The sequence below is a fragment of the Schistocerca nitens genome, chromosome 4 (genome assembly GCF_023898315.1).
Source record: "Schistocerca nitens isolate TAMUIC-IGC-003100 chromosome 4, iqSchNite1.1, whole genome shotgun sequence".
Classification (NCBI taxonomy): domain Eukaryota; kingdom Metazoa; phylum Arthropoda; class Insecta; order Orthoptera; family Acrididae; genus Schistocerca; species Schistocerca nitens.
Window position 1 is genome coordinate 918,314,573 of NC_064617.1, and position 12,623 is coordinate 918,327,195.

The window sequence follows — 12,623 nt, forward strand, 5'->3', positions numbered from 1 at the left end:
TCTTTCTGGAAACAGTCTCTGTACAATTGCATTAACATTCACATCAAAAATGGCTCTTCACTTGGTTTTCAAGAAGTACATAAATAGCACCTCTAACATGAATCTTTTGTTTATGTTGTTATCACCACACACTCCTCATTGGCTTCTTGGTCTCCAGATGATACTGAATTGTCCTTGCAATAGCCTTCTTAATAAAGGTACCATTCTTCTTCATTACCTTCGTGTCCGAGTCAGCAAATTTAATACTTATCCCATTGTTGTGTGTAGCAGACAATTTATTTCTTATGAACTGTGTATGTAGTTCTGAGACTATATGAGGAATTGCCATGAAATCACCTCCAAAAAATAATGCATATTTATTTTGTTTACTTGTCGATTCAAACTGAAATTCTTATCTGCAAACAAAAAAATAAGTACATAACTTTATATGGACACTATAATAATAATAATAATAATAATAATAATTATTATTATTATTATTATTATTATTATTGTTATTGTTATTGTTATTTCATGTGGCTCAATGGCTTGGTGGAAGACTTCAATTATTATTATTATTGTTGTTGTTGTTGTTATTTCATGTGGCTCAATGGCCTGGTGCAAGACTCAATTGGACGGCCACTTTGGCAACTTGGCAAATTGGTGGAGGACATGTAGACCCTATCCCGTGTATCCACCTGTCATTTCCTAATTCAGGCCTTTGACACCATATATTAGAGCAAGGACAGGGAAACATGTAAGAACCATATCAGATACCAGCTCACTGTAAGCACTATGCAGATACTCCTGTGATCATGAAATAAGTTCGTATCTTTATTCTTTGAGGTGATAAGTAAAACCATATGACTGTCCCTCATATACAGTAGATCTGACTACTCATGAAAAATTTGTGCATCTTGCTTCAGATGGAGCAATTAAATGAGCACCCACAATTTGCCTCCATAGGAAGTTTGTCGAGTTTAACAAGACAACAGTTCACCAGAATACAGTATAATAGTTACAGATGGCTTAGAATATTTCCAAAGATTTTATAGTACAGGGGCAAAACAAAAGGCTACATTCATACATCACAAAGATATCAGAAAACAAGTCTATTCATTCAAATGGACAATTACTTCTGTGTCATGACCACAGGAATCTCTGAATATGAGGTGGTATGTGATACGGCTCTTACAAGCTACCGTGGTATTACAGGACTGAATTAGGAAAAGACAGGTAGATCTATGGGACAGATTCCACAGGTCCTCCACCAGTTTGCCAACTGCATACGTTTCATAATCTGCAGCTGGATACACATTTAACTAGCCATTGTGTGGTGTTTGGCAGTGGAAACTTCAGTCAGTTCCTTGTTACGCTCACAGAAGAAAAACTATTCGACAATCCTACTGTTTCAGTTGTCAGAGGTCTCTTTTTCTCTTATTCTCTTATCATACAACCTTCTCACCTGCAAAAAAGAAAGAAAAAATAATGTCTTATTTTTTAAATAATACTGGAAACAAGTTCACAAGATAACTCTCATTTTGCAAATGGCATTGAACGTGCTAGGAGTGAGCCAAATAATATGGATCTTCCAGCAAAGTTGCAACTAACTCAGAACTTTGTGGCAGATCAACATATTTGCTAGACTGGGACTTGATTCCAGAACCTTGCCTTCCATTTTAACAATTCTTTTAAATGTATATACACTGTGGGAACTCATGTACATAGTGATTCTGAGATGGGTGGCATTCAATGTGTGCAGAAGGTATCTTTCTCATAAACACCACATCTTGTAATATCGTAATGTTGTTTGCTGTTGTTATCTAGATCATACAAATGTTTTCAGCTTTAGTGAAAGCTTTTCCCCGTTTAAACTTAAAACAAATTGTAATGTATTTTACAGGATGGAACTTCTTTGTGGTCTTGTGAACTGAGTAGAGGTGGCATTTGTGCCTCACCATGTGTCAATTCTCACATAGGATTGATTTTTGCTGGAACACTTGATGGTACCATAGCTGCAGTAGAAGAAACATCTGGACAAGTTGTTTGGCAGCGTCATCTCTCTGCACCTATATTCTCATCACCTGTCACCTTTCATCAGCCAGATTACTCTGTTGTTGTAGTTGCAGAAGTGCTTGGGATAGTGCACTGTTATGGTGCATCAAAAGGTGATGAGGTTGGTATTAACAAGACAGTGTTTATTATTTAATAAACATTTTGTAGTAGATGCTTAATATATTATTGTCGTGCAGTTTTGCCTAATACATGGGTAAAGATGCAACTCTATCTGACATTGAGTGGCTCGCTTTTTTGTTATCTAGTACAATATGAACCTTGTACTCTTACCCTCCCACACATCACCAGTAAATTTTCAGTCTCTTCTTTAGTTTCAAAAGCTTCAAGAGGTGTAAGATATACAAAAAAAAATTTTTTTTACTTATCTTCATTTCCTCGTTGTTGGGTGCAGTACATCTAGGGGTACATTCTTGAGGCTGCAATTTTGACTTTGTGGGCTCCAGTTGACATAATAATGGATGAAGCACTTTCTATTTCTATGACTTTTTTTTCACCTGGTGCAAGTCTTTTTAGTCAGTGCCACTTCGGCAACTTCAGTGTTGATGGGGAAGACATGATGATGACGACAACGCAACACTTTGTTCCTGAGTGGAGAAAATCTCCCACCTGGCTGGAAATTGAACCCAGACGCCTCACATGGCATTCTGCTCTGCTGACCACTCAGCTATGGAGCGGGACAACCTAACCTATTAACTTTACAAATTACTATGTCATTATATATACAAAAAGTAACAACAAACAATTTCAATGTTGAATATCCTAGCTGCAAATATGTATGTAATTTTAAACTGTAGAAGAAAGTTCTTTTGCAATTTTTTAAACCACCAGCAAAATAAATAACCTTGGAATGAGTCTGTTCAGGAGTAAAGGGCCTCTGTAAGAACATTTGTTCCTTTTGACTCACCTGGCTGGTTTGTTATGTATCTATTTGTGCTGAAATCAAATTTCTGGATAATGTTCAAGAAACTTAACAATGTTTTGATGTGGTTCTCATGTAGGTCATAGTGCATTTTTTATAATGTTGTATTATGATGGAACCAGTTGACCCACATCATGATTCTTGAAGATGGCAGTGTTGTCCTACTAATACTTTTCATTGGTTATTTTTGTGAGTAATGAATATATCAATTCTTCTCCATTTCTTCTAGTGTCCCTGAAGAATTTCCTTCTGTTACAGCTGTGGACATTTCAAGCTGGTGGAAATGTCTTCTCATCCCTCTGCTTCTTTGAATCTGCTTGCATGCCTGAAGATAACACTGGTTTATGTTTGCTGTTTGGTTGTCATGATCACAAGGTAATGATTGCATCAATTTTTTAAGGAACTACTGTTAAAGTTAGCTGAAGCTCATTTATTTACTCTGTAGGGTCTTATGGACTCATAATGCCAATAATATTCAGGTGCAAGGGAACCACTGTGTATTGTCGCACTTGTTGTCATTCTAACAAAAACTGCACAAAATACACTCCTGGAAATGGAAAAAAGAACACATTGACACCGGTGTGTCAGACCCACCATACCTGCTCCGGACACTGCAAGGGCTGTACAAGCAATGATCACACGCACGGCACAGCGGACACACCAGGAACCGCGGTGTTGGCCGTCAAATGGCGCTAGCTGCGCAGCATTTGTGCACTGCCGCCGTCAGTGTCAGCCAGTTTGCCGTGGCATATGGAGCTCCATCGTAGTCTTTAACACTGGTAGCATGCCGCGACAGCGTGGACGTGAACCGTATGTGCAGTTGACGGACTTTGAGCGAGGGCGTATAGTGGGCATGCGGGAGGCCGGGTGGACGTACCGCCGAATTGCTCAACACGTGGGGTGTGAGGTCTCCACAGTACATTGATGTTGTCGCCAGTGGTCGGCGGAAGGTGCACGTGCCCGTCGACCTGGGACCGGACCGCAGCGACGCACGGATGCACGCCAAGACCGTAGGATCCTATGCAGTGCCGTAGGGGACTGCACCGCCACTTCCCAGCAAATTAGGGACACTGTTGCTCCTGGGGTATCGGCGGGGACCATTCGCAACCGTCTCCATGAAGCTGGCTACGGTCCCGCACACCGTTAGGCCGTCTTCCGCTCACGCCCCAACATCGTGCAGCCCGCCTCCAGTGGTGTCGCGACAGGCGAGAATGGAGGGACGAATGGAGACGTGTCGTCTTCAGCGATGAGAGTCGCTTCTGCCTTGGTGCCAATGATGGTTGTATGCGTGTTTGGCGCCATGCAGGTGGGCGCCACAATCAGGACTGCATACGACCGAAGCACACAGGGCCAACACCCGGCATCATGGTGTGGGGAGCGATCTCCTACACTGGCCGTACACCACTGGTGATCGTCGAGGGGACACTGAATAGTGCACGGTACATCCAAACCGTCATCGAACCCATCGTTCTACCATTCCTAGACCGGCAACGGAACTTGCTGTTCCAACAGGACAATGCACGTCCGCATGTATCCCGTGCCACCCAACGTGCTCTGGAAGGTGTAAGTCAACTACCCTGGCCAGCAAGATCTCCGGATCTGTCCCCCATTGAGCTTGTTTGAGACTGGATGAAGCGTCGTCTCACGCGGTCTGCACGTCCAGCACGAACGCTGGTCCAACTGCGGCGCCAGGTGGAAATGGTATGGCAAGCCGTTCCACAGGACTACATCCAGCATCTCTACGATCGTCTCCATGGGAGAATAGCAGCCTACATTGCTGCGAAAGGTGGATATACACTGTACTAGTGCCGACATTGTGCATGCTCTGTTGCCTGTGTCTATGTGCCTGTGGTTCTGTCAGTGTGATCATGTGATGTATCTGACCCCAGGAATGTGTCAATAAAGTTTCCCCTTCCTGGGACAATGAATTCACGGTGTTCTTATTTCAATTTCCAGGAGTGTACATTAATAGCTTGCAACCTAGTCCATACCTTGATGACGTAAATGAGATAGCCAACCTAAACCTTACAGACAGATATAGTGAAGCATGGTGATAGCAGTAGTTGTCAGTGAATCACAGCACAGTCTACAGTGCTTGCGCTCTGCCAGATGGCAAGTTATATGAGTATTATTGCCAGTAGTTCCGCCCACATGAGCATCTTCTTATACCAAATATGTAAAGGTTTTTTAAATTACCAGTACCAGTCACAAACTTTGTTAATTATTCTATTATTTATTTATTTATTTTGTATTATTTATTTATTTTGCTACATTTTTCGAGGGAATGCCTCACCTTCAGGCCAAATGGCATTACAAAAACAATTTCACAATAAGATTATACTGATGTTACATAGTCTTTTCATAAATGCTGTGGTTATCTACAGGATAACTGTCATGACCGTTTGCTTAGGGGGTGGTAGGCAGTCATGCGACATTTGTTGATACCATACAGCTGGCAGAGTTGGGTGAAGACTGCTGATTCAAACTGCCGGCCATGGTCGGTGGTGGTGGTAGTGGGGCAGCCGAAGTGGGAAACCCAGGAAGAAACAAAAGCCTTATCCATGGTTTTGGCGGTTCTGTTGGTGAGAGGTATGGCCTCTACCCATAACTTTGTTGTGCTGGCAGATGATGCAGTTCCGAGCCCAGGTCTGACAGTCGCACTTCATGTCTTGTGACACAAATAGTTCGGTCACAAGGAGTGTCAATGTTTTAATTCCAGGGTATGCAAGGAATGTAGTGTGTCAACCACTGAATGACAGAGGGGGACGGGAATGAGGAGTTGGAGGGTGCCAGTGGAGTTGTACCAGATCTCCTCTCAGACGCCGGCATATTTTGCTTTCAAAGACAGCAAAGTGGAGATGCTGTTGAAACGTTGCTGTGTGTCTTCGTCCTGATTCTGTAGGGACGTGAGGTCAGAAAGGTCGACGACCTTCAAGTGAAACACACTTGATGGGGACGGGGGGAGCCGTGGGTAACACTGTGTGGTTGAGACTGGAGTTACACGAGATAGGTGTGGTATTGCTAACCTGTGTGCTGTTGTCAGCGGAGTGGCCAGGTGTGGCGGATGAATGCTCGGATGTCGGCACTGCCGAGCGGTGTGAATTGATGCGGGTGGTTATTGTGGCTAGCTCGTCCTTGGTGCGTGCAATGTGATATTTCAAAATGGCGTTCTCACAGCAGAGGGTGGATGTCTTGGCACTTCCTGCCAGGACACAATTCACGGTTGCACAAATTGTGCTCACAAGAGCCGCGTACTGATGCAGTACACAGTTAAAGGCATTCACACTCAGAGCAGATGTCGGAGCATGGTCACACGGGAACAAAGTTTGGAGACAGTTGGTGGTGTGATAAGAAGTTGATTCCCAGGATCGGTTCTTTGATGTTCACCGCGTGGTAAATCCAGGGGAGGGAGAGGCCATTAGAGAGGCAGAGTTGAAGCTCGACGGATCCGCATGTCTGGAGTGTAGATGAGTTCATGGCTCGCAGGAGAGAGCGTGTGTGTGTGAGGGAGTGTGCGACCATCTGTTTATGTATGATTGAGATGTCAGCACTCGTGTCCACGAGGAAGATGCGACTCGAAGAATAGTCCTTGATGTAAAGGTGGCCGTTCGATGGGACAGAGGCATGAATGGAATGTAGCATGGGGTGGTGCTTATCACCTGATTGGCTTCTCTGATGATTGCATCTTTGCCGTATACTGTGTGGTACCAACAGTGAGGGTACATTTGCAGAGGAGGTGGCCAATTGTCATCGATGTGTTCAGGTTCGTATGCCAGGGCGGTCAGCACAGGAGTGATATGCAGCAGCTCAGTGGGCAGAGAGTGTGTACACTGGATGCCAGGTGGCACAGCAGTCTGGGGGACAGAGTGTGGGCTGCCCCTGCCTGTGGCCGGGCGAACTACTGGTGCAGGAGTGCCAACCTGTTGTATGAGCTCCTGCTGGTGGCACTGATGTGTGAGCAAATAGACCTGGTCAGCCATCCAAAGACGCGAACCAATGGATTTTAGGGTGCGGCGGGGGGGGGGGGGGATGAACCTGGAGATCTGTAGGCAGTTTTGATAACCACCCCGACCACAGGGTTTCGTCCAGCATCATCTGCTCGCTGACCAGGAGGCATAGCCGGTGCCAAAGCTGTGATGGGGTGCAGTCGCCGAGATGTTTCTCATACAGTGACCACAGAATAACCTCTTGTGGGGGATGTGAGATGCAGTGTAATATCTGCATTAAATTCATTTGGCAGAGAGATAAAGAGTGCAACTGTTATATTGCTTCACTACCCCATCACTGGTTGTAATCATAAGAGTTTAACGTATAAACTGTTACTTTACAAAAAAATAAACAGATATCTCTTTATGCTGAATTCATGAGAAAGACATTTATAATGGCTCATGATGAGATTATCAGACTGTTGGCAAACTACATTATTGCTTCCAAATCACTAAGAGTATTGAATTAAATAATATCAGCTTCCAGCTTGTATGTTTAATTACACATTGCATTATTTGTTTGTCAGCCCAGCTTATGACTTGTACTTTTTAAACAGTAACTGTTAGTTGTAGAGTGTGAGCAAGAGTTCATAGCTTTCACAGTTGTAACCCAGAGGAAGTAAAATCCTTATGAAACTTCATGCAATGATCTAATATCATGAAAAGAAATATTCCTTTGTTTTATCTGTTGTGCTTTTTTATAGGTGTATTGCTTGGCTACAAATGGACAGTTGTTGTGGACAACTAAACTGGATTCACCTGTTTATGCAACACCCTTTCCTTTTAGTACTGTCAACAGCAAAGTAGATTTTGTTGCTGTAGCTTCTACTTCTGGTGCCCTATGCATCCTTCAAGCAAAATCAGGTTTGTCAAACATCATAATACATATTGCCTTGATGAATTAAACTTACTAGTAATAATTAGGCATTAATACATGTTCTTTTGTCTTAAATTAAAACAAACTGTAGCTATGTATCTCTTCTGTGTTGAAGAATTAGTCAGTGAATCACACCCCACAAATTTTTCTCAGAACATGTTTGTAGAATATGGTGACAATATGCATCAACATTTCTTTTATATGTAGCCTACTGTTTTTCTGCTTAATCTTCAACTCGTTTTATCACTTTACACAGCATTGTATAAGAGCATGAATTCCCTTTTGGTAAAGGCTCTTGTCCTGTGCTCATAAGCATGTTTTCACTGTTAGATTTACACTCTCATCATTTTCAAAGAATGTCCCACATAGAGAATCCTTCAGTCGCCCAAACAAATGGAAGTCGAAGGGTGTTCAGTCTGAGCTGTAGAATGGATGAGGGCAATGATGTCCAACCCAGTTTGGCAGCATGTTCACAGGTTTTAAGACTTGTGTGTCAGCATGCATGTTGTGTTGTAGGAATATTTCTTTTAGACTTTTGTCAGACCGAACTGTTTGGAGCTGGTTCTTGAGTTTGTTTACAGTCTTTAAATATGCTTCTGAGTTAAGAGTTGACCATTCTGGCAACACATCCACAAGAATGAAACCATGTCTATCTCAGAATATCGTCATGACTTTTCCATTAGAGGGAGCTGCCTTGAATTTCTTCTTTGTTGGTGTTTCTGGGTGGTGCCTCTCCAGTGACTGGTTTTACTTCTGGCTCAAAGTGATGCACCTAGGTTTTCACTTCATTGGCCTCAAACTGTTCCAACACCTAAGATTAAACGACTTTTCTTTGACTCTTGTGGTTTGTTGTGAACTTTCGTGGAACACATCTTGATTTAACTCCCCCTACAAAACCTTGATCTCTACTTACTGTACTTTCAGTATTGTTGACAATGCAATGGAAACCATTTACAGCATGTACCTTTTAGATATGAATTCATTCTTTTTATCAATATGTAGATAATCCCTCAGCAGATTTTGTAGATCATACATTGCTTATCAGTAACCTCTTTTTATCTATTGATTCAGAAGATGTTGGCTGATTGGTTGAAACTGGTAATGCCAGTGCGAACTGCTTAAGTGAGTTTGTAAATAAAAAAAAAAAAAAAATCACATCAAAAGTGGAAAATATATTGAACTTGACATCTATTTAGATTGTTGGCAGCTTCCAAAGGCTTTCTGTCATTGAACTTGACATCTATTTAGATTGTTGGCAGCTTCCAAAGGCTTTCTGTCATTGTCTAATTGAGATTTTGGGATTTGTTAGCCTTTAACTGCAAGTTGCAGACAAAACTTAACAACTGGATGTTTTATTAATAAAATACTATTCCAATATATTTATCTTCATCTTGCATTTTTTTTCTATCACTGTCTTGGAAGTATTTATTTTCAGAAATGTTTCCAAGGTTCTTCAGTTTGCAATATTTATTCATACATGAAATGCATTCACTGTTGCAGGCGAACTATTTTCTGATTTGTATAATATCCACACTGCCACTTTCAACCAGTTCACAATCATTTACAATACTTTGCACAGTTGATCAAAACATACCTACTCCTTGTGCTTTCAAATGCAAGCTGCCCTCAAACATTACACTTTGCATGAGATGTCTACCCCATACTCAAAATACAAGTTTGTAAATTTTATGCCTATAACTTTTTATATAAATTTCATGCAACAGAAAGTGCTATTTTAGAATTCTATGTAAATATTTATCTACACATATGGTTATAATAGAGGGAAACATTCCACGTAGGAAAAATGTATCTAAAAACAAAGATGATGTGACTTACCAAATGAAAGTGCTGGCAGGTCGACAGACACACAAACATACACACAAAATTCAAGCTTTCGCAACAAACTGTTGCCTCATCAGGAAAGAGGGAAGGAGAGGGAAAGACGAAAGGATGTGGGTTTTAAGGGAGAGGGTAAGGAGTCATTCCAATCCTGGGAGCGGAAAGACTTACCTTAGGGGGAAAAAAGGACGGGTATATACTCGCACACACACACACACACATATCCATCCACACATATACAGACACAAGCAGACATATTTAAAGACAAAGACAAGAATGCTTTTAGAAACTCTTTGTCTTTAAATATGTCTGCTTGTGTCTGTATATGTGTGGATGGATATGTGTGTGTGTGTGTGTGTGTGTATATGTGTGCGCGAGTATATACCCGTCCTTTTTTCCCCCTAAGGTAAGTCTTTCCGCTCCCAGGATTGGAATGACTCCTTACCCTCTCCCTTAAAACCCACATCCTTTCGTCTTTCCCTCTCCTTCCCTCTTTCCTGATGAGGCAACAGTTTGTTGCGAAAGCTTGAATTTTATGTGTATGTTTGTGTTTGTTTGTGTGTCTGTCGACCTGCCAGCACTTTCATTTGGTAAGTCACATCATCTTTGTTTTTAGATACATTTATCTACACATAGCTTCATTAATGTAATTTTAGCATAAATAATGTAATAGATATGGTTTTGAAGAAATAACTTTAATTATGCTAATTTTAGTTATATTGTTTTATGATCAGTAATTAGTCATAGAGGACTCTAACATATGAGAAAACAAAAATTATTAAATTATTGTATACCAGTTTGCTAAAATACGTTTTCATGAAATACATGGATCCTCGCATCAAAAATAAATAAAAATGGACAGTTAGTTTCCAATCAATCTAAAATCTTAAATACAAAATATTACAGACAAACTGGTACAGGAAAAAATAATTATTGGTACAGTCAGGTTCAAACTGTTTTTAAATTTGGGAAAAACTGAAATCCACCTTAAGATGGGTGTACCTATAGAGTTACATTGGAATCAGAAAGCATAATTTCATAGCAGTTATTATTACAATAATCAGAATAATTGGTTGTTAAAGAATGCTTTCTACATTACATGAATAATTTATTTGTGAATGAATGACAGTAACAAAATAACAAATGTAAATAAAGAACACAGAAATTGTTGGTACATGGCCCAAATCCTACTTGATGGATCAGGTTGTATGCTATAGTAGTGGAATGTTTCTATGTACTAAAATGAGTGTGGCAAATTTTCCAGTTTTATTCTAATTTGGAGGAACTTTTGGACACACTTCCTAGCTGAGCTGAGGCCATCCTCAGGGCTAGAGGCAATGTTACACAATATTAGTGTGAGGTCTTGTGGAGGTGGAAAATATTTTGTCCAGTGTGCTTATTTATGAAACCTAATTACCTTTTCTGTTTTGTCTTTTTATACTAAAAAATAACCATCAATCTTAAAAGCTCAAGTTTTAGCAACATTTGTCTGTTGCTTTTCTTCATCTTTATATTCAACTTCCTGTCTCTTTGGCATCCCATGAGAAGTTGTTATTTTGCTTTTTTTTATGTTGAATATAGTGTGATAAACAAAGTGAGAGGAAAATTGATAAAACTACTGTGAGATTGTGATGTCTCAACAATAAAGATGAAAAATCCCATTGGTTTGTTCTGTTTCAGGTGAACTCTTGTACACAAAAAATATTGGTTGTGAATTATTTTCATCCCCGGTGGTATGTGGTGGAGTACTTGTGATCGGCTCTCGAGATGATTATCTGTATTGTTATAAGTTAACAGATGCATAATGGCTTTCGGACATAGAAGTCAGTGCCACATGAATCACCAAATATTCTGGAATAGAATTTGAGCAGATAATATTTCCAATTTTTGTAAAACACCTTTGAAGAAATTTTCAATATTGTTGGCAAGTTTACTATGATGATTGTCACTGTAATAGTACTATCTGTGTTCTTAAATATAGGAAAAGCATTGGTTCCTAAAATAAAAGCTAATGCATATCATAAATATTTCTATTATGCATTGTGAATTCATTGAAAATTCTAGTTTTTACTTTTAAAATATGAAAGTGCTTCCTATCAAGACCCACAAAAAACGTTCCATCACACACAGTGAATGATTTCCAATGGTGGAAATATTTAATTTTTGTTCAGTTACTTGACAGTCTGTGAAACATTTCAGTTGTTTTCTCATTGAAGCCTGATAAGGTTCCATGAAACCAAATACTGAATTTTTATATGAATATGGAATCATATTGGTGGGCTTATGTTGCTATGGCAGAGACTGGTGTCATGATATAAATCTGTTAATATTTCCATACCACAGTTAGGACTGTTAACGTAAAACGGTGTTCTTGGAATTATTAACTGCATACCAGAACAAGATATATTAAAGATGTGTTAATTGTAGGCTTGCTTATTGGATGCATTGCAAAGCACTTAGTTGTCAGTACCTTGTATTGTACTTCTTTAAGATAGATTAACACTCGGATGCCCAGACTTTGCCTGCCCCTCGAATGCCTACCATTTAAAAAATGTTTTCTGAACTATTATTTCAAAATTTTAAGCATTTATTATATTTTAATGTTTACAAGATTTATGGCCATTTCAGATACAGAGTTGTGAATAAAAAAAAGCAGAAACAAATTATATTATTTATTGACATGTAAACAAATTTCTCTTAACCTTTTAACACCCAAGCAAGTGACAGGCTTTTCTTTCTTCTAAATTCATAAAAAAATTGAACTTTTCATGTGCACAGAAATTTCAGCTACTTCATTGTTTATCACAATTTACACATTTGTATTTAATTTCCTTTGTACATTTAACAAACCATCTTCTTACAAACACTGCACTTGGAAATAGATTTATTACATTTGCAGAATTTGAGAACTTGACATTTACGGCACTTCTGTGGCATTTCGTCTTCC

The 12,623-nt window shown here is 39.9% G+C and overlaps 1 protein-coding gene across 3 annotated transcripts in view; it reads left to right on the forward strand.

Annotated features, from left to right (window-relative positions):
- The window catches only part of LOC126253525 (beta-alanine-activating enzyme), a 186,295-nt gene extending 173,992 nt beyond the window's left edge, over positions 1–12,303 (forward strand). The window contains exons 12-15 of one of the 3 annotated variants that reach the window (XM_049954904.1): positions 1,883–2,155; positions 3,233–3,349; positions 7,665–7,824; positions 11,357–12,303. In XM_049954904.1, the coding sequence (XP_049810861.1) occupies positions 1,883–2,155; positions 3,233–3,349; positions 7,665–7,824; positions 11,357–11,481 (675 nt within the window). In that variant the 3' untranslated portion in view covers positions 11,482–12,303. The remainder of the gene's footprint in view (positions 1–1,882; positions 2,156–3,232; positions 3,350–7,664; positions 7,825–11,356) is intronic. The other 2 variants (XM_049954902.1, XM_049954905.1) reach the window with 2 other exon arrangements.
- Positions 12,304–12,623: the final 320 nt, after the last annotated feature.